The sequence below is a fragment of the Pristiophorus japonicus genome, chromosome 5, assembly GCF_044704955.1.
Source record: "Pristiophorus japonicus isolate sPriJap1 chromosome 5, sPriJap1.hap1, whole genome shotgun sequence".
NCBI classification, from domain to species: Eukaryota; Metazoa; Chordata; class Chondrichthyes; family Pristiophoridae; genus Pristiophorus; species Pristiophorus japonicus.
The window spans coordinates 280,298,169-280,319,444 of NC_091981.1; the positions used below are offsets into that span (position 1 = coordinate 280,298,169).

Below are 21,276 nucleotides of genomic sequence, written 5' to 3' on the forward strand. Positions count from 1 at the left end.
GCAACGGTCGCCCCACATTAAAAAAATCCATGTACAGGCATCTTCCAATCTTTATTATGTAGTTTGGGACTCAGATTGTCAGGGCCCTCAATGAAACACTTGTGAACTCATCTATTTTTGGTGTGGACGAGTGTCATCCTCGTTACTATACTGAATGGCGGAGCAGGCTCGAGGGGCCGAATGGCTGACTCCTGTTCCTAATTCTTATGCTCTTATGGGTGCTGGTAATTGGGTTAAGTGACCAAACCTTGTGCAGCGGGTCAAAGCTCCCATTCCTCACATCTGAGTCTTGCTGATGGATTTCGGCAGAAGGTCGACAGTCATGGTTGAGGGGAGGGAGCTGGGGAGTATTCTGAGCGCTGGACTCTCTTTCTCTTTCAACACATCTGCAATCGTAACCTGCAGCTGTGTTATGCACGCCTCTCGTCGTTTTAAAGACCCAGATATCTGGGGTTGCCCTGGAGTCTCCAGGAATTGAAGAATAATCTCCAGGTCGCTACTCCCAGCAACACCCAGGAGGTAAATGATTGGGGCATCCGAACAACTTCATTTCCTTTGAACAGTTTCACTTATTAATTATAAAAATATTGGAGCTGGCCATGGCGGTTGGGGGAGGGGGCGGGGGGCGGGGGGCGGGGGGAGGGGCGGTTTGACTGGTCAGGGCGGTTGGAAGCAGCAGGTCATGTGATGAAACCTCTAGGAATAAGTCCAACCAGAGTTGCCAACCCTATGGCTCTCTAAATTCTTCTCTCCAACAGCATCTTGCATTTATATAGCGCCTTTAACGTAGTGAAACATCCCAAGGCACTTCACAGGAGTGTTATAAGACAAAAGATTTGACACCCATATGGTGCGATTAGGGAAGGTGACCAAAAAGCTTGGTCAAAAAGGTAGGATTTAAGGCGGGTCTTAAAGGAGGAGAGAGAGGCAGACAGGTTTAGGTAGGGAATTCCAGAGCTTGGGGCCTAGTCAAAGAAGCACGGCCACCGATGGTTGAGCGATTATAATCAGGGATGCTCAGGAGGGCAGAATTAGAGGAGTGCAGAGATCTCGGAGGGTTGTGGGGATGGAGGAGATTACAGAGATAGGGAGGGGCAAGGCTATGAAGGGATTTGAAAACAAAGATGGGAATTTTGAAATGCAATGCAAAGAAGTTGACTTGTATGAGCCTCTCTTCATCATTTTTGAGATCAAGTCCCAACGTCATTCCTGTCTCTCTCTCCTCTGAACTTTCTCGGGCAGCGATGCCCTTTTTAACACACGGTATCCAAAATGAAGTCATCAGAAAAAATCTAATGCAACGAAATAAAAACAATACACAGTCCGTTGAAAGGACATCTCGGTGGCTGAATGGCCTTTGCTTGTTCTCTGATTTCTCGTCCTCTCATATGAGGAACAAGCATATGAACCTGACTTGGCAGATAACACGGGGCGTACAGAGAGCCATCATAAGTGCATATGTCATTTATCGCTGCTTAGTTACCCTGTGGTTGCTGCAAGAAAATCCTCTGTAAATATGAAATGTCATTTCAGTCAAGCGTACTGTTTATTTTAGCAAGACAAACATTTGGATGAGGTAACTGTATAACCCATATGCTGTGTGTCCATTAGGAACAGGCGCGGGTAGGAGTGGTGGTGGGTGGGGAGGGGGTAGTCAGAATGTGGTAAATTATTCTTTGCGTATTTGAGGCAGGAATTGATTTGAGAGAATTCTTCCGGCCTCCGAATTTGTCTTTACCTGTTTATATAATCAGATACTAAGCTTACATTTTAACCACCTGTAGTAGGAAGAAAAGACTAAGGGGGAGGTGTGAAATCCCACAGTTTTGAAGTCTTGAGAAAGAATAATTGGAAGAGTTGGGCACTGTGTGATGTGTTTTGATTCCCATACAGTAAAGAAGAGAAGGAGGGAGTGTGATTGATCACTGGGTCTGCGGTATAGGAGCAACAAGAGAAGAGAGTTCAGAGGAGCAATGGCCATAATAGTATTGATTGATAGAGAAAGAAAGAGGGAGAAACAATGGCTTTAATGGAGACAGAGACGGGAGTGATTGCCCATTAGATATGAACCCTGCCTGGGATTGTGAGAAAGATTTAGGTAAGGATATCACGGCATACAGATCAAAAGTGGAGTTGAGATAAATAAGAACATAAGAAATAGGAGCAGGAGTAGGCCATGCAGTCCCTCGAGCCTGCTCCACCATTTAATGCGATCATGGCTGATCCAATCATGGACTCAGGTCCACTTCCCTGCCCGCTCCCCATAACCCCTTATTCCCTTGTTGTTTAAGAAACTGTCTATTTCTGTCTTAAATTTATTCAATGTCCCAGCTTCCACAGCTCTCCGAGGCAGCGAATTCCACAGATTTTCAACCCTCTGAGAGAAGAAATTTCTCCTCATCTCAGTTTTAAATGGGCGGCCCCTGATTCTAAGATCATGCCCTCTAGTTCTAATCTCCCCTATCAATGGAAACATCCTCTCTGCGTCCACCTTGTCAAGCCCCCTCATAATCTTATACGTTTCGATAAGATCACCTCTCATTCGTCTGAATTCCAATGTGTTGTGGTACTGGACAGCCATGATCTAATTGCGCGGTGGAACAGGCTGAATGTTCCATTCCTGTTCCGAATGTTCCGAGAGATGTTAGAAGAATCTTGCCTGATATTGAGCAGTATTGTGATCTCAGCCTTACCTTCCTTATCTATGAATACCTCATACGTATCATTCCAAGGCCAAGTGTAATTCCCGGTTTCATTCAGCGTGGTTTCGTTGAACGTTCGCCAATCCCGTACACATTTCTGACGCAGGTTCCCCATGAAAAGCTGAAGACCAATGAGTGCAAAGACACTTAAGCAGAACACGGTCAGAATCATGACATCTGCTAGCTTCCTCACAGATTGTATCAACGCACCCACAATGGTTTTTAAGCCTGCAAGGAAATATTAGAACAGTTAGCTCAGTACAGACAGAACTTATTGATTGCCATGCTATCAGGACTTTAGCTAAAGGGGAAATGATTAATGATGCAGTATTACTTTTCTCCATTGTTTTATCAAGCACATTTTTGACTTTCGGAAAGATAAGACTGCAAACTCCCATTTATTTACCTAGAATTTCAAAGAAAGACTTGCATTTATATCATCATCATAGGTGGTCCCTCGAGCGAGGATGACTTGCTTCCACAATAGTTCACAGATGTTTCAATGAAGGACCCGATGTTCCAGTCCTGAACTCCAGTTGAGGGGAAGATGCCTGTGCGTGGAATTTTTTAATGTGTGGTGACCGTTACACATCAGCCACCACACGGGCTCGACAGAGCTAGGTCTTTATCCAGTGGCAAGGGTTAAACAGGACGACTAGAGACCAGCTCTGCTGCACGAACCTAGTGCGCACACATATCGCAGTGTGGACAGGTCTGTGCTGCCCCTGGGCCCTCGACTCTTCTGGGCCTCATTCGCCGTTCCTTCGCCACAATGTTCCAGGGTCTGGCACTGAACCGCTGGGCCCTGGAACATCGTGGGCGAAGGTGCATTTATATAGCACCTTTCACAACCACTGGACATCTCAAAACACTTTACAGCCAATGAAGTACTTTTGGAGTGTAGTCACTGTTGTAATGTAGGAAACGCAGCAGCCAATCTGCGCACAGCAAGCTCCCACAAACAGCAACGTGATAATGACCAGATAAACTGCTTTTGTTATGTTGATTGAGGGATAAATATAGGCCAGGACACCGGGGAGAACTCCCCTGCTTTTCTTCAAAATAGTGCCATGGGATCATTTACGTTCACCTGAGAGAGCAGACGGGGCCTCGGTTTAACGCCTCATCTGAAAGACGGTACCTCCGACAGTGCAGCACTCCCTCAGCACTGCAATGCAGTGTCAACCTAATTTATGTGCTCAAGTCCCTGGAGTGGGACTTGAACCCACAACCTTCTGACTCAGAGGTGAGTGTGCTGCCCACTGAGCCTCAGGTGATGAATTACAGCATTTACAGCACAGATACAGGCCATTTGGCCCAACTGGTCTGTGCTCCACACGAGCCTCCTCCCACCTTACTTCATCTCACCCGACCAATATTTCCCTCTACTGCCTTCTACTTCATATACTCACCTAGCTTCCCCTCAAGTGCATCTTTGCTATTGGCTCCAATCACTCCATGTGGCAGCGAGTTCCACATTCTCACCACGCTCTGGGTAATGTTGGGACAGTTTGCAATACTCCAGATAATCTGGAAGTAGAGACCGGCCCAACTGGAACAAGACGATTGCAAAATGTTGATTTGTTACAGATTCTCCAACTACGAATACAAGCTGAGGGGAAGATTCCCTCTGTGTGCCAAGTGTACCAGAAGCCAAGCACATTTGTAAAGAGCGAATGTAGAATTTCACCACCACGAGCTCGCAGAGGAAATCTCCCTACTCGGAGAGAGATGGTGCCAGGGCAGTAAAAGAATTGGAGGCACCGGCAGCAGAAACATCAGAACAGAATGGATCTAAAGACAAGAGAAGTAGGGAGGGGAGAGGTACGAGGATCTGGTCAGCATCCTGTGGCCACTGGTCACTGTAAAGTGGAAAGGGAATGGCGTGGGTGGGGGAGGGGGGTAGGGGGGGGGGGGCACGGAGCGGGTGAAGAGGGGCTCCAAACCCAGAAACACAGAATGACATAGAATTTACAGCACAGATATGCGCCATTTGGCCCAACTGGTTTATGTCGGTGTTTATGCTCCAACAAACCTCCTCTTTTTAAAATGTATTAGTTCACAGAATCTGGGCGTCGCTGGCAAGGCCGGCATTTATTGCCCGTCCCCAATTGCCCATGAGAAAGTGCTGGTGAGCCACCTTCTTGAACTGCTGCAGTCCTTGTGGTGAAGGTATTCCCACAGTGCTGATTTTGCCGTAGCTGTTTGGTACAATTGAGTGGCTCGCCATTTCAGAGGAGCAGTTAAGAGTCAACCATATTGGGTCTGGAGTCACATTATCGGCCAGACCGGGAGATTTCCTTCCTGAAGGGACATTAGTCAAGCAGTTCGGTTTTTTACATCAATCCGGTAGTTGCATGGTCACCATTACAGATACTTGCTTTTCAATTCCAGATTTAATTCACAGAATCATAGAATCATAGAATGGTTACAGCACAGAAGGAGGCCATTCGGCCCGTCGAGCCCGTGCCGGCTCTCTGCAAAAGCACCTCAACTAGTCCCACTCCCCCACCCTTTCCCCGTAGCCCAGCAAATTATTTCCCTTCAGGTACTTATCCAATTCCCTTTTGAAAGCCGCGATTGAATCTGCCTCCACCACCCGTTCAGGCCGTGCATTCTAGATTCTAATCACTTGCTACATTAAAAAGTTTTTCCGAATGTCGCCTTTGGTTCTTCTGCCAATCACTTTCAATCTGTGTCCCCTGGTTCTCGACCCTTCCACCAATGGGAACAGTTTCTCTCTATCTACTCTGTCCAGACCCCTCATGATTTTGAACACCTCCATCAAATCTCCTCTCAATCTTCTCCACTCTAAGGAGAACAACCCCAGCTTCTCCAGTCTATCCACGTAACTGAAGTCCCTCATCCCTGGAATCATTCTTGTAAATCTTTTCTGCACCCTCTCTAAAGCCTTCACATCCTTCCTAAAGTGTGGTGCCAAGAATTGGACACAATACTCCAGTTGAGGCCGAAGCAGTGTTTTATACAGGTTCATTATAACTTCCTTGCATTTGTACTCTATGCCTCTATTTATGAAGCCCAGGATCCCATAAGCATTTTTAACCACTTTGTCAACCTGCCCTTCTACCTTGAACGATTGGTGCACATATACCCCAAGATCTCTCTGTTCGTGCACCCCCTTTAGGACTGTACCCTTTAGTTTATATTGCCTCTCCTCATTCTTCCTACCAAAATGTATCACTTTGCACTTTTCTGCGTTAAATTTCATCTGCCACGTGTCCACTCATTTCACCAGCCTATCTATGTCTTTCTGAAGCCTATCACTCTCCTCCTCACTGTTCACTATACTTCCAAGTTTTGTGTCATCTATAAATTTTGAAATTGTGTCATGTACTCCCAAGTCCAAGTCATTAATATATATAAAGAAAAGCAGTGGCCCTAGTACCGACAACTGGGGACCTTCCTCCAGTCCGATAAACAACCGTTCACCACTACTCTCTGTTTCCTGTCACTTAGCCAATTTTGGATCCATGCTGCCACTGTCACTTTTATTTCATGGGCTTCAACTTTGCTGGCAAGCCTATTATGTGGCATTTCATCAAACGCCTTTTGGAAGTCCATCCAGGACAAAGCAGCCCGCTTAAACATTCACTCCCTCCACCATTGGCGCACCGTGGCTGCAGTGTGTACCATCGACAAGATGCACTGCAGCAACTCGCCAAGGCTTCCCTGGCAGCACCTCCCAAACCCGCAACCTCTACCACCTAGAAGGACAAGGGCAGCAGGCGCCTGGGAACACCATCACCTGCAAGTTCCCCTCCAAGTCACACACCATCCTGACTTGGAAATATATCGCCATTCCTTCATCATCACTGGGTCACAATCCTGGAACTCCCTCCCCAACAGCACTGTGGGAGCACCTTCACCACACGGACTGCAGCCGTTTAAGAAGGCGGCTCACCACCACCTTCTCAAGGGAAGTTAGGGATGGGCAATAAATGCTGGCTTTTCCAGTGATGCCCACAACCCACGATCAAATTAAAAAAAGGTAAAGGGCAGGCGGAGCCAAGCACACAGTAAATAGGTAGCGAGATAAAACATCATGAAGGTGGCAATGTGAAGAATTGATCTGTCTTTAAACTGTGAGACCAGTGTTGTCCATAATATTCCAGTGAGCTTTGTATTGCACAGTGCTACATCACACAACAACAACAACTTGTATTTATATAGCATCTTTAACATAGTGAAACATCCCAAGGCACTTCAAAGGAGTATTATAAGATAAAAGGTTTGACACCGAGCCACATAAGGAGAAATTAGCGCAGGTGACCAAAAGCTTGATCAAAGAGGTAGGTTTTAAGGAGCTTCTTGAAGGAGGAAAGATAGGTAGAGGGGCGGAGAGGTTTAGGGAGGGAGTTCCAGAGCTTGGGGCCTAGGCTGCTGAAGGCAGCGATTATAATCAGGGATGCAGAGGGCAGAATTAGAGGAGCACAGATATTTGGGGGGGGGGGGGGGGTTGTGGGGCTGGAGGAGATTACAGAGATAGGGAGGGGCGAGGCCATGGAGGGATTTGAAAATAAGGATGAGAATTTTGAAATCGAGGCATTGCTTAACCGGGAACCAATGTAAAGCAGCGAGCACAGGGGTAATGGTTGAGTGGGACTTGGTGCGAGTTAGGACACGGGCTGCCGAGTTTTGTATCATCTCTAGTCTACATAGGGTAGAATGTGGGAGGCCAGCCAGGAGTGCATTGGAATAGTCAAGTCTAGAGGTAACAAAGGCATGGATGAGGGCTTCAGCAGTGGATGAGCTGAGGCAAGGGCGGAGATGGGCGATGTTACAGAGGTGGAAATAGGCGGTCTTAGTTATGCTGTGGATAAGTGGTCGCAAGCTCATTTCAGGGTCAAATATGACACCAAGGTTGTGAACAGTGTGGTTCAGCCTCAGACAGGAGTTGGGGAGAGGGATGGAGTCAGTGGCTAAGGAACGGAGTTTGTGGTGGGGTCCGAAAACAATGGCTTCGGTCTTCCCAACATTAAATTGGAGAGAATTTCTGCTTATCCAGAATTGGGAGTCTTGACAATTTAGAGACCGTGGAGGGGTCGAGAGGAGCGGTGATGAGGTAGTGAGGTAGACCATCAACTGTGATCATCACCAAGGAGTTTAGTGGATTAACCTTTTGAAGGCTGAAGTAGCATGGACTTGCAGTTAAATCTAAAATAAAGCAAGCTTACAATATTTTAAAGTTTCCGTCAAATATGAGTGAGAACAGAGAGTGAACTAGTTTGATTGGTGGTTGCACACAATGATAGGGCAGGGTTCTGTCCATGACCCCTGAACTGAGGTAAGGTGGTAAGGCCAGGACAAATGGATTATTCAGTACAATTTACAGCCAATTGTTACATTCAGGGTAGAAGCCCAAAATAAGAAATCTACTTATAGTTCTAGTCTCTTGTGTATCGGGCTTATAAAAATTGAATAAAGTAACACGCAAGAATTAGTTTCGCATTGGCGCAGTTATCACATAAAATGCTGCATGTGAAGATGATTAAAGTCCCTGTAACTGTAACACTATTACTTTATCTTTAAACGTTATAACAGACTGCAGGATGAAATCAAAAACCAATTGAAGAAATCAGCCAAAGTAACATTGTTTCAATGACATGTAATCTATCAGGTCAGTTACTATGTTCCCAGATTGAACATGATTTGTTTTCAGTATTTTAGGCCATATAGATAATGAGTAGCTGCAACTGCAAAGGTTCAAAGAAGGTTCTGTTGCTGTGCAAAGAATTAACGCATTCAGTATGCAGCCCTCATTTGTTAACCCTTGCAGGGCACTAGAATTTTTCTTTTAGTTATTCACAGTAGAATACGTACTAAGGAAGGTTTTGGGGTCCCATACATTGCTGCGATTTATAATTGAGGGAACGGTAACATAAGTGGTAATATTACTGGACTAGTAATCCAGAGGTCTGGACCAATGATCTGGAGACGCGAGTTCAAATCCGACCACGGCAGCTGGGGAATTTAAATTCAGTTAATTTATCTGGAATAAAAAGCTAGTGTCAGTAATGGTGACCATAAAACCAACGGATTGTTGTAAAAACCTAATGCCCTTTAGGGAAGGAAATCTGTTGTCCTTACCCGGTCTGGCCTATATGTGACTCCAGACCCGCAGCAAAGTGGTTGACTCTTAACTGTCCTGTGAAATTGGCTTGCAAGCCACTCAAGGGCAATTAGGGATGAGCAAGAAATGCTGGCCTTGCCAGTGAGGCTCACATCCTGTGAATGAGTAAAAAAAATATATATATGTACAGGTCGAACCGCCCTTAGCCGGTCTGTGCCGAATAAGGGATTTTGCCGAATAAAGGGAGGTCAGCCCGAGGGGGGGCAGAGGGCGGGCGGGCCGTGAAGTGTTGGCACAGCCCCAAAGTCGGGGTAGAGGTCAGCCACATTCTGCGCATGCGCCCCCGACCACCAGAATCATGCCGGACGAGGGGTGGTGCCGGATTAAAGGAGTCCTGGATAAGGGAGGTACAACCTCTATATAGATTTAGCCTGCGATGAAATAAGTCCCTTCATTAAACACTCATTTTTCTCTCCAATCCTTCATTTAGATTTTCGTTCTGGCCTGCTCCTTATCCCCGTGGTTACAATACACAGTGATGGCTTCATAAGTTCCCTGATGATAGCTTTTTCCTACTGTGAATGAAGTGTGTACGAGGCATGGACATGGTGTACTGGTCCACTGTCCATCAGAACCTCATCTTCCATACTTGGATGATTATAACTCCATCGAGTGGGGCAGACGCTTTATACAGGGTGTACCAATGGCGTTGTGCACCTTTAAATATGTAGCAGGGAAAAGATGGAATGCTAACCTAGAAGTGGTAAAGCATAGAAAAATAATATTTCTCCACTGCCCCCTCCGTGCAACCTTGATGAAGTTTCTTATACAAACAAAATGATTGAGCGTGGGGCATAGATAATTTAAATATAGAATCCTATTTAAATAGTAAATAATGATCAAGGAAGCATGCAGTAGAAATAGAGGGCTGGAATTTCGGTCTTCTGCCGCCCCTGTTCGCGTCCCAGGGGAGCGGCAATAGCGGTGGGGATGGCTTCCAGGTGGGCAGGCAGCTTGCTCCAAGCGCCCCGCCGGGAAATTAGTTATTGGTTTTTGCGGGCGACCTGACCAGCACTGCCCAGGGTGCTGAGCCGGTGTGGAACGTCACCAGTTTAGACAGTACTTCGATTTTGTCCGTAGCGCCCCGTAGTGGGAACGCCCTGGAAAATCAGGCGGTCAGAGTGGTCCCGGCAGCGGTGAGTGAAGTAAGCAATGAATGAGGTAAGTGCGATTGTTTTGTTTATTTTTATTTTTGCAATTATCCTAATGTGGGGTGGGCAAGGTATTGGGAATGTTTTTTGCGTGTTTTGTGCTGATATTTCTTTTCACTCAGAGAGTTGTGAAGCTGTGGAATTCTCTACCACAGAAAGTTGTTGAGTCCAGGTCGTTGGATATATTCAAAAGGGAGTTAGATGTGACCCCCTACGGCTAAAGGGATCAAGGGGTAGGGAGAGAAAGCAGGAAAGAGGTACTGAGGGAATGATCAGCCATGATCATATTGAATGGCGGTGCAGGCTCGAAGGGCCGAATGGCCTACCCCTGCACCTATTTTCTATGTTTCTATGTTTCAAGCAAGCCTCTCATAGGGTGCTCTGAGGCCGGCTCTTTAGCTTGGGATTTTTAGTTGCTCAGCTGGCCTAGCGCCCTAAAAGAGATGTGCAACGCCTCCCTTAGTGCTCCGCTCCACACTCAGGGCCCAGCTGATGAACTTTGTGGCTGAGGATGCAAACCATTTCCCGGCGCAAACTTTACCGCCCCGAAATGACCAGAACCGAAAATCCAGTCCAATGTGTTTATAATGGGTGTTTTTAATTTTCACATGGACTGGGAGAAGCAGAATAGCTCAAGTAGCAACAGTAATGCATTTCGAGTATGTATTCAGGACAGTTTTCTGGAACAATATGTTTGAGAAGGCATCAAGTGAACCACCTGCACTAGATTTAGTGACCTGTAACAGACCAGGATTAGTGAACAATCTAACAGTAAGCGAGCATCTTGCAAATAGTGACTATAATATGATGGAATTTTAAGTCAGGTTTGAGAGGGAGAAGGGAAGAGTTAAAAACCAATGGTTTTAAATTTAAGTAAGGTGAACTTCAAAGAAATGAGAAATAAATTGACGGCAGTAAACTGGGCTGAGCTGTTAATGAGTAAACTCTACAGGCGAACAGTGGGAAGTATTTAACAAAGTTTTTGGTGCGATATAAAAGCAGTACTAACTCCTAAAAGGCAAAGGATCCACTTGTGCAGTTTAGGGACCATGGTCAACAAATGAGGGGAGAGACAAGAGCAAGCTAAAAAAAAATAAAAAGATTAAACAAATACAAAATAAAGTGGCAATCTAACAGACCGGGAGAGCTATAAAAGCAGCAAAGGGATACAAAGAAAGTTATGAGAGGTGTAAAAAGGGAGTTTCAAAATAAACTTGTAAAGGATATCAAAGTTAAAAGCAAAATTTGTTCGAAATATATTAAGGGGAAAACAATGGTAAAGAGGGATATGGGCCCATTAAAGACTGATGCAGGCAAGACCACAATGAATAATAAGAAAATGGCAGACTTGTTAAATGCATATTTTAATAATAACTTTAATTTATATAGCGCCTTTAACGTACTAAAACATTCCAAGGTGCTTCACAACAGTGTTACAAGACAAAACAGATAAATTTTGTATCTGTTTTCACAATGGAGGAAGAGGACAATTACCAACAATGCAGGGAACCTATAATATGACCAGGATTGGTTTTTCTTAAGTAATGGAGAAAATAATGGGACTTAATATAAACAAATCTCCAGGACCTGATGGTTTCCACCCTAGGGTATTAAAAGAAATAGGGGATAAAATTGCAGCTGCATTAGTCATAATTTTCCAAGCTTCTCTAGATTCAGGAACTGCGCTTTTAAGTTTAAAGATCACTCTGTTATTTAAGAAAGGAGGGAAAGAGAATCCAAGTAACAGTCAGTTTAATACCAATTGTGGGGAAGTTACTGGAATTTAACATCAAAGACAGAGCGGCTGAGCACTTACACAGGTATCAGTTGACCAAAGGGAGATTTGAGGAGGTCACTAGCATGGTGGATAGGGGAGTGTCTATGGATGTTGTCTGCATGAGCTTCCAAAAGGTATCTGATAAGATTCTGCATAAGAGATTATTAGCAAAGATTAGAGCACATGGAATAGGAAGTAACCTTGAGACATGGGGCGGTCATTGATTGGGAGGTAGGAGATAAGAGAGTGAGGATAAAGAGTTTGCTCTCTGATTGGCGGTATGTGACAAGTAGTGTTTCCCAAGAATCTTTACTGGGGCCTTAGCTTTACGCCATATATATTATTGCCTTGGATGAAGTCATCATCATCATCATCATCATAGGCAGTCCCTTGGAATCGAGGAAGACTTGCTTCCATTCGTGAAGTGAGTTCTTTGGTGGCTGAACAGTCCAAGACGAGAGCCACAGACTCTGTCACAGGTGGGACAGATAGTCATTGAGGGAAGGGGTGGGTGGGACTGGTTTGCCGCACGCTCTTTCCGCTGTCTGCGCTTGATTTCTGCATGCTCTCGGCATTGAGACTCGAGGTGCTCAGCGCTCTCCCGGATGCACTTCCTTCACTTAGGGCGGTCTTGGGCCAGGGACTCCCAGGTGTCAGTGGGGATGTTGCACTTTAGCAGGGAGGCTTTGAGGGTGTCCTTGTAGCGTTTCCGCTGCCCATATTTGGCTCGTTTGCCGTGAAGGAGCTCCGAGTAGAGCACTTGCTTTGGGAGTCTCGTGTCTGGCATGCAGACTATGTGGCCTGCCCAGCGGAGCTGATCGAGTGTGGTCAGTGCTTCAATGCTGGGGATGTTAGCCTGAGTGAGGACGCTAATGTTGGTGCGCCTGTCCTCCCAGGGAATTTGTAGGATCTGACAGAGATATCGTTGGTGATATTTCTTTGAGGTGTCTACTGTACTTGGATGAAGTAACAGAGAATTATATATCCCAGTTTGCAGATGACGTTATGTTAGGAGGCATGGTAAGTTGTGTAGATAGGAGGAGGAAGTTGTCAAGGGACATAGGCAGACCTAAGTGAGTGGGCCGATGATGTTCAATGTGGGGAAGTGCATCTGAGAAAGACAAATCAGAATATTTTCTTAATGGCGAGAGAATAGGATTTAGTGAGGATCAGAGAGATTTAGGTATCCCTGTACAAAATCTCTAAAAGCTAGTGCACAGGTACAAAAAATAATCAAAAAGACGAATGAAATGTTGACCTTTATCTCAAGGGGATTGTAATTCAAAAGTGAGGAAAAGATGCATCAATTGTACGGAGCCTTGCTCAGACCCCACCTGGAGTACTGGGTTCAGTACAGCTGCAGCGCCTAAAATCCAGAACCCTCGGCATCAAGGCCGTTCCGGATTCCAGGTTTTTCCGGATTTTCAATTTGTTTTCTGACGACACGAATCAGTAAACACCCGAGCCCAGGTTCGGGTATTTCCGGATTTCAGAACGTCAGAAGGCCCGGGTGGGGGGGGGGGGGGGGGGGGGGGGGGGGGGCAGGCAGGGTGCAGGGGATTCCCGCCGAAGAACTGTTCGGGCCATCCAGCCCAGCCAAGGAGGTCATCGTCGGGCGGGCCTCACCACGGAGGTGTTTGGGCCGGCCCCGCCAAGGTGGTTGTCAGAGGGCAGAGCCCCGCCAAGGTGGTTGTCAGTGGGCAGAGCCCCACCAAGGAGGTTGTCAGAGGGCAGAGCCCCACCAAGGAGGTTGTCGGGCGGGCCTCACCACGGAGGTGTTTGGGCCGGCCCCGCCAAGGAGGTTGTCAGCGGGCCTCACCACGGAGGTGTTTGGGCCGGCCCCGCCAAGGAGGTTGTCAGCGGGCCTCACCACGGAGGTGTTTGGGCCGGCCCCGCCAAGGAAGTTGTCAGCGGGCCCCTGCCGAGTTTGTTGTCGTCGGGCGGAGCCCCGGCGGGGATGTTGTCGGGCTGGCCGGCCCCGCCGAGGAGGTGTTCAGGCGGGCCAGCGAGGAGGCACCGAGGTAAGGGCGGCAAGGCGAGGCCTGAGGTCGGCAGGTTGGTCCGGTCCAGACTCCAGAATATTTTACGGATTCCGGATGACCCTGCCACCGATCGATCCGGAGTCCGGATTCCAGAACTCTGGATTCTCGACGGTTAAGGGATTCGATAGGGTAGGAGCTAGGAGTTCAATTAAAAAGTAGGACCTCAAAGGTAGTAATCTCTGGATTGCTACCAGTGCCCCGTGCTAATCAGAGTGGAGGGTGCAGGAGAGTTAGAATAAATACGTGGCTTGAGCAGTGGTGCAAAAGGGAGGGATTCAAATTCCTGGGACATTGGAACCAGTTCTGGGGGAAGTGGGACCTGTACAAAAGGGACGGTTTGCACTTGGGCAGGACTGGAACTGATGTCCTAGGGGTAACACTTGCTAATATAGTTCGGGAGTGTTGAAACTAATATGGCAGGGGGATGGGAACCTATGCAGAGAGACAGGGCGAAGTAATATGGAGTCAGAAACAGATGGTAGAAAGGTAAAAAGCAATAGTGGAAGGCCGAGTAAACAAAGGTAAGAAACAAAAAGGGCCACACTACATCATAATTCTAAAAGGACAAAGGGTGTTAAAAAAACAAGCCTGAAGGCTTTGAGCCTTAATGCAAGGAGTATCCGTAATAGAGTGGATGAATTAACTGTGCAAATAGATGTTAACAGATATGATGTGATTGGGATTACAGAGACGTGGCTCCAGGATGATCAGGGCTGGGAACTCAACATCCAAGAGTATTCAACATTCAGGAAGGATAGAATAAAAGGAAAAGGAGGTGGGGTAGCATTGCTGGTTAAGTGGAGATTAATGCAATAGTTAGGAAGGATATTAGCTTGGATGATGTGGAATCTATATGGGTAGAGCTGCAGAACACCAAAGGGCAAAAAAGTTAGTGGGAGTTGTGTACAGACCTCCAAACAGTAGTAGTGATGTTGGGGAGGGCATTAAACAGGAAATTAGGGGTGCATGCAATAAAGGTGCAGCAGTTATCATGGGTGACTTTAATATGCATATAGATTGGGCTAACCAAACTGGAAGCAATACGGTGGAGGAGGATTTCCTGGAGTGCATAAGGGATGGTTTTCTAGACCAGTATGTCGAGGAATCAACTAGGGGGAGGCCATCTTAGACTGGATGTTGTGTAATGAGAGAGGATTAATTAGCAATCTCGGTGTGCGAGGCCCCTTGGGGAAGAGTGACCATAACATGGTGGAATTCTACATTAGGATGGAGAATGAAACAGTTAATTCAGAGACCATGGTCCAGAACTTAAAGAAGGGTAACTTTGAAGGTATGAGGCGTGAATTGGCTAGGATAGATTGGCGAATGATACTTAAGGGGTTGACAGTGGATGGGCAATGGCAGACATTTAGAGACCGCATGGATGAACTACAAAAATTGTACATCCCTGTCTGGCGTAAAGATAAAAAAGGGAAGGTGGCTCAACCGTGGCTATCAAAGGAAATCAGGAATAGTATTAAAGCCAAGGAAGTGGCATACAAATTGGCCAGAAATAGCAACGAACCCAGGTACTGGGAGAAATTTAGAACTCAGCAGAGGAGGACAAAGGGTTTGATTAGGGCAGGGAAAATGGAATACGAGAAGAAGCTTGCAGGGAACATTAAGACAGACTGCAAAAGTTTCTATAGATATGTAAAGAGAAAAAGGTTAGTAAAGACAAACGTAGGTTCCCTGCAGTCAGAATCAGGGGAAGTCATAACGGGGAACAAAGAAATGGCAGACCAATTGAACAAGTACTTTGTTTCGATATTCACTAAGGAGGACACAAACAACCTTCCGGATATAAAAGGGGTCAGAGGGTCTAGTAAGGAGGAGGAACTGAGGGAAATCCTTATTCGTCGGGAAATTGTGTTGGGGAAATTGATGGGATTGAAGGCCGATAAATCCCCAGGGCCTGATGTACTGCATCCCAGAGTACTTAAGGAGGTGGCCTTGGAAATAGCGGATGCATTGACAGTCATTTTCCAACATTCCATAGACTCTGGATCAGTTCCTATGGAGTGGAGGGTAGCCAATGTAACCCCACTTTTTAAAAAAGGAGAGAGAAAACAGGGAATTATAGACCGGTCAGCCTAACATCGGTCGTGGGTAAAATGATGGAATCAATTATTAAGGATGTCATAGCAGCGCATTTGGAAAGAGGTGATATAATAGGTCCAAGTCAGCATGGATTTGTGAAAGGGAAATCATGCTTGACAAATCTTCTGGAATTTTTTGATGTTGTTTCCAGTCGAGTGGACAAGGGAGAACCAGTTGATGTGGTGTATTTGGACTTTCAGAAGGCTTTCGACAAGATCCCACACAAGAGATTAATGTGATTGGGGGTAGTGTGTTGACGTGGATTAAGAACTGGTTGGCAGACAGGAAGCAAAGAGTAGGAGTAAATGGGAACTTTTCAGAATGGCAGGCAGTGACTAGTGGGGTACTGTGAGGTTCTGTGCTGGGGCCCCAGCTGTTTACATTGTACATTAATGATTTAGACGAGGGGATTAAATGTAGTATCTCCAAATTTGCGGATGACACTAAGTTGGGTGGCAGTGTGAGCTGCGAGGAGGATGCTATGAGGCTGCAGAGTGACTTGGATAGGTTAGGTGAGTGGGCAAATGCATGGCAGATGAAATATAATGTAGATAAATGTGAGGTTATCCACTTTGGTGGTAAAAACAGAGAGACAGACTATTATCTGAATGGTGACAGATTAGGAAAAGGGGAGGTGCAACGAGACCTGGGTGACATGGTACATCAGTCATTGAAGGTTGGCATGCAGGTATAGCAGGCGGTTAAGAAAGCAAATGGCATGTTGGCCTTCATAGCGAGGGGATTGGAGTACAGGGGCAGGGAGGTGTTACTACAGTTGTACAGGGCCTTGGTGAGGCCACACCTGGAGTATTGTGTACAGTTTTGGTCTCCTAATTTGAGGAAGGACATTCTTGCTATTGAGGGAGTGCAGCGAAGGTTCACCAGACTGATTCCCGAGATGGCGGGACTGACCTATCAAGAAAGACTGGATCAACTGGGCTTGTATTCACTGGAGTTCAGAAGAATGAGAGGGGATCTCATAGAAACGTTTAAAATTCTGACGGGTTTAGACAGGTTAGATGCAGGAAGAATGTTCCCAACGTTGGGGAAGTCCAGAACCAGGGGTCACAGTCTAAGGATAAGGGGTAAGCCATTTAGGACTGAGATGAAGAGAAACTTCTTCACCCAGAGAGTGGTGAACCTGTGGAATCCTCTACCACAGAAAGTTGTTGAGGCCAATTCACTAAATATATTCAAAAAGGAGTTAGATGTAGTCCTTACTACTAGAGGGATCAAAGGGTATGGTGAGAAAGCAGGAATGGGGTACTGAAGTTGCATGTTCAGCCATGAACTCATTGAATGGCGGTGCAGGCTCGAAGGGCCGAATGGCCTACTCCTGCACCTAGTTTCTATGTTTCTATGTTTCTACACAGAAAAACTATTTCTTCTGGTATAGAATCCAGAACAAGGGAGCATAAACTTAAAATTAGAGCTAGGCTAGTTCGGAGTGAAATCAGAAAGCACTTTTTCACACAGAGGGTCGGGGAAATCTGCAACGCCACCCACAAAAGGCTGCGAATGCTGGGGGTCAATTGATACTTTCATAGGAACATAGGAACAGGAGTAGGCCATGCAGCACCTCGAGCCAGTTCTGCCATTCAATGAGACTATGGCTGATCTGTGGCCTAACTCCATATACCCGCCTTTGGCTCATATCCTTTAAACCTTTGGCTAAAACTAATCTAGCATCAATTGCCATTTGTGAAAGATAGTTCCAAACTTCTACCACCCTTTGTGAGTAGAAATGTTTCCTAATTTCACTCCTGAAAGGTCTGGCAGAAATAGTTTCTCTCTAACTACCCTACCCTGAGCACTTCATGACTAAGAGCGAGAGATTTTTGTTTGGTAATGGTATCAAGGAATATGGAACGAAGGCAGGGACATTGAGTTAATGTACAGATCAGCCATGATCTAACTGAATGGCAGAGTGGGCTCAAGGAGTTGAATGGCCTCCTCCTGTTCCTACGGAATAATCACGCGATGCTTACATTGATGAATGTTGGCCATGGATGGTCCTGAAGAAAGAAGAGACATATCTTCCTAGAGTTCAATCAGTGTGATGGAACATGATGACAATCTTTCTGTTATTCTAAGAGGTGAATAAATGTCAGTTCGGACACTGGCAACACTCCATACCAACGCATTTATGCCTCTCAGTCTCACAGTGTTAAGAGGTAACTGAGTGCGAGCTGCCATATTTACGAAAGGATATACTTGCTTTGGAGGCAGTTCAGAGAAGGTTCACTAGGTTGATTCCGGGGATGAGGGGGTTGACTTATGATAAAAGGTTGAGGAGGTTGGGCCTCTACTCATTGGAATTCAGAAGAATGAGAGGTGATCTTATCGAAACGTATAAGATTATGAGGGGGCTTGACAAGGTGGATGCACTGATAGGGGAGACTAGAACTAGGGGGCATAGTCTTAGAAAAAGGGGCTGCCCATTTAAAACAGAGATGAGGAGGAATTTCTTATCATAGAGGGTTGTAAATCTGTGGAATTCGCTGCATAGAAACATAAAAACATAGAAAATAGGTGCAGGAGTAGGCCATTCGGCCCTTCTAGCCTGCACCGCCATTCAATGAGTTCATGGCTGAACATGCAATTTCAGTACCCCATTCCTGCTTTCTCACCATACCCCTTGATCCCCCTAGTAGTAAGGACTTCATCTAACTCCTTTTTGAATATATTTAGGGAATTCCACAGGTTCACCACTCTCTGGGTGAAGAAATTCCTCCTCATCTCAGTCCTAAATGGCTTACCCCTTATCCTCAGACTGTGTCCCCTGGTTCTGGACTTCCCCAACATTGGGAACATTCATCCTGCATCTAACCTGTCTAACCCCGTCAGAATTTTAAACGTTTCTATGAGGTCCCCTCTCATTCTTCTGAACTCCAGTGAATACAAGCCCAGTTGATCCAGTCTTTCTTGATAGGTCAGTCCCGCCATCCCGGGAATCAGTCTGGTGAACCTTCGTTGCACTCCCTCAATAGCAATAATGTCCTTCCTCAGGTTAGGAGACCAAAACTGTATACAATACTCCAGGTGTGGCCTCACCAAGGCCCTGTACAACTGTAGCAACACCTCCCTGCCCCTGTACTCAAATCCCCTCGCTATGAAGGCCAACATGCCATTTGCTTTCTTAACCGCCTGCTGTACCTGCATGCCAACCTTCAATGACTGATGTACCATGACACCCAGGTCTCTTTGCACCTCCCCTTTTCCTAATCTGTCACCATTCAGATAATAGTCTGTCTCTCTGTTTTTACCACCAAAGTGAATAACCTCACATTTATCCACATTATACTTCATCTGCCATGCATTTGCCCACTCACCTAACCTATCCAAGTCACTCTGCAGCCTCGTAGCATCCTCCTCGCAGCTCACACTGCCACCCAACTTAGTGTCATCCGCAAATTTGGAGATACTGCATTTAATCCCCTCGTCTAAATCATTAATGTACAATGTAAACAGCTGGGGCCCCAGCACAGAACCTTGCGGTACCCCACTAGTCACTGCCTGCCATTCTGAAAAGTCCCCATTTACTCCTACTCTTTGCTTCCTGTCTGACAACCAGTTCTCAATCCATGTCAGCACACTACCCCCAATCCCATGTGCTTTAACTTTGCACATTAATCTCTTGTGTGGGACCTTGTCGAAAGCCTTCTGAAAGTCCAAATATACCACATCAACTGGTTCTCCCTTGTCCACTCTACTGGAAACATCTTCAAAAAATTCCAGAAGATTTGTCAAGCATGATTTCCCTTTCACAAATCCATGCTGACTTGGACCTATTATATCACCTCTTTCCAAATGCACTGCCATGACATCCTTAATAATTGATTCCATCATTTTACCCACTACCGATGTCAGGCTGACCGGTCTATAATTCCCTGTTATCTCTCTCCCTCCTTTTTTAAAAAGTGGGGTTACATTGGCTACCCTCCACTCCATAGGAACTGATCCAGAGTCAATGGAATGTTGGAAAATGACTGTCAATGCATCCGCTATTTCCAAGGCCACCTCCTTAAGTACTCTGGGATGCAGTCCATCAGGCCCTGGGGATTTATCGGCCTTCAATCCCATCAATTTCCCCAACACAATTTCCCGACTAATAAGGATTTCCCTCAGTTCCTCCTCCTTACTAGACCCTCCGACCCCTTTTATATCCGGAAGGTTGTTTGTGTCCTCCTCAGTGAATACCGAACCAAAGTACTTGTTCAATTGGCCCGCCATTTCTTTGTTCCCCGTTATGACTTCCCCTGATTCTGACTGCAGGCGACCTACGTTTGTCTTTACTAACCTTTTTCTCTTTACATATCTATAGAAACTTTTGCAATCCGTCTTAATGTTCCCTGCAAGCTTCTTCTCGTATTCCATTTTCCCTGCCCTAATCAAACCCTTTGTCCTCCTCTGCTGAGTTCTAAATTTCTCCCAGTCCCCGGGTTCGCTGCTATTTCTGGCCAATTTGTACGCCACTTCCTTGGCTTTAATACTATCCCTGATTTCCCTTGATAGCCACGGTTGAGCCACCTTCCCTTTTTTATTTTTATGCCAGACAGGAATGTACAATTGTTGTAGTTCCTCCATGCGGTCTCTAAATGTCTGCCATTGCCCATCCACAGTCAACCCGTTCAGTATCATTCGCCAATCTATCCTAGCCAATTCACGCCTCATAACTTCAAAGTTACCCTTCTTTAAGTTCTGGACCATGGTCTCTGAATTAACTGTTTCATTCTCCATCCTAATGCAGAATTCCACCATATTATGGTCACTCTTCCCCAAGGGGCCTCGCACAACGAGATTGCTAATTAATCCTCTCTCATTACACAACACCCAGTCTAAGCCTCAGAGAGCTGTGGAAGCTGGGTCATTGAATGAATTTAAGACAGACATAGACAGTTTCTTAACTGATAAGGGATTAAGGGGTTATGGGGAGCGGGCAGGGAAGTGGAGCTGAGTTCACGATCAGATCAGCCATAAACGTATTAAATGGCGGAGCAGGCTCAAGGAACCGAATGGCCTACTCCTGCTCCTATTTCTTATGTTCTTATGCCGACTTAGAAACTGCTGCTGCAATAGGTGTCTCTTAATAGACAACAATTATGATGCCATTAGGCCTGACATCTCTCCTACATAATCACTCAGTATAAAATGGAGGGTGAGCTGCCATTAATTTAACTAATAACTGCATCGACTTAACGTTCGCAAATTAAATCAATGCGCACAAATTATTGACATGTTCCAACAAGTCTGAACGTCAGCCTTGATTGTGTGGCTCAATCTTGATATGTGGCTCGGGCTCACAAACCTTCTGATCCAGAGCCAAAAGTGCTCCCGACTGAGCTACAAGGTA

The 21,276-nt window shown here is 46.0% G+C and overlaps 1 protein-coding gene across 5 annotated transcripts in view; it reads right to left on the bottom strand.

Moving 5' to 3' along the window:
• The window catches only part of scn5lab (sodium channel, voltage gated, type V-like, alpha b), a 473,466-nt gene that overhangs the window by 322,728 nt on the left and 129,462 nt on the right, over nucleotides 1-21,276 (bottom strand). For all 5 annotated transcript variants that reach the window (XM_070881666.1, XM_070881669.1, XM_070881665.1 and 2 more), the window contains one exon: nucleotides 2,694-2,930. In XM_070881666.1, coding sequence (XP_070737767.1) covers nucleotides 2,694-2,930 — 237 coding nt within the window. The remainder of the gene's footprint in view (nucleotides 1-2,693; nucleotides 2,931-21,276) is intronic.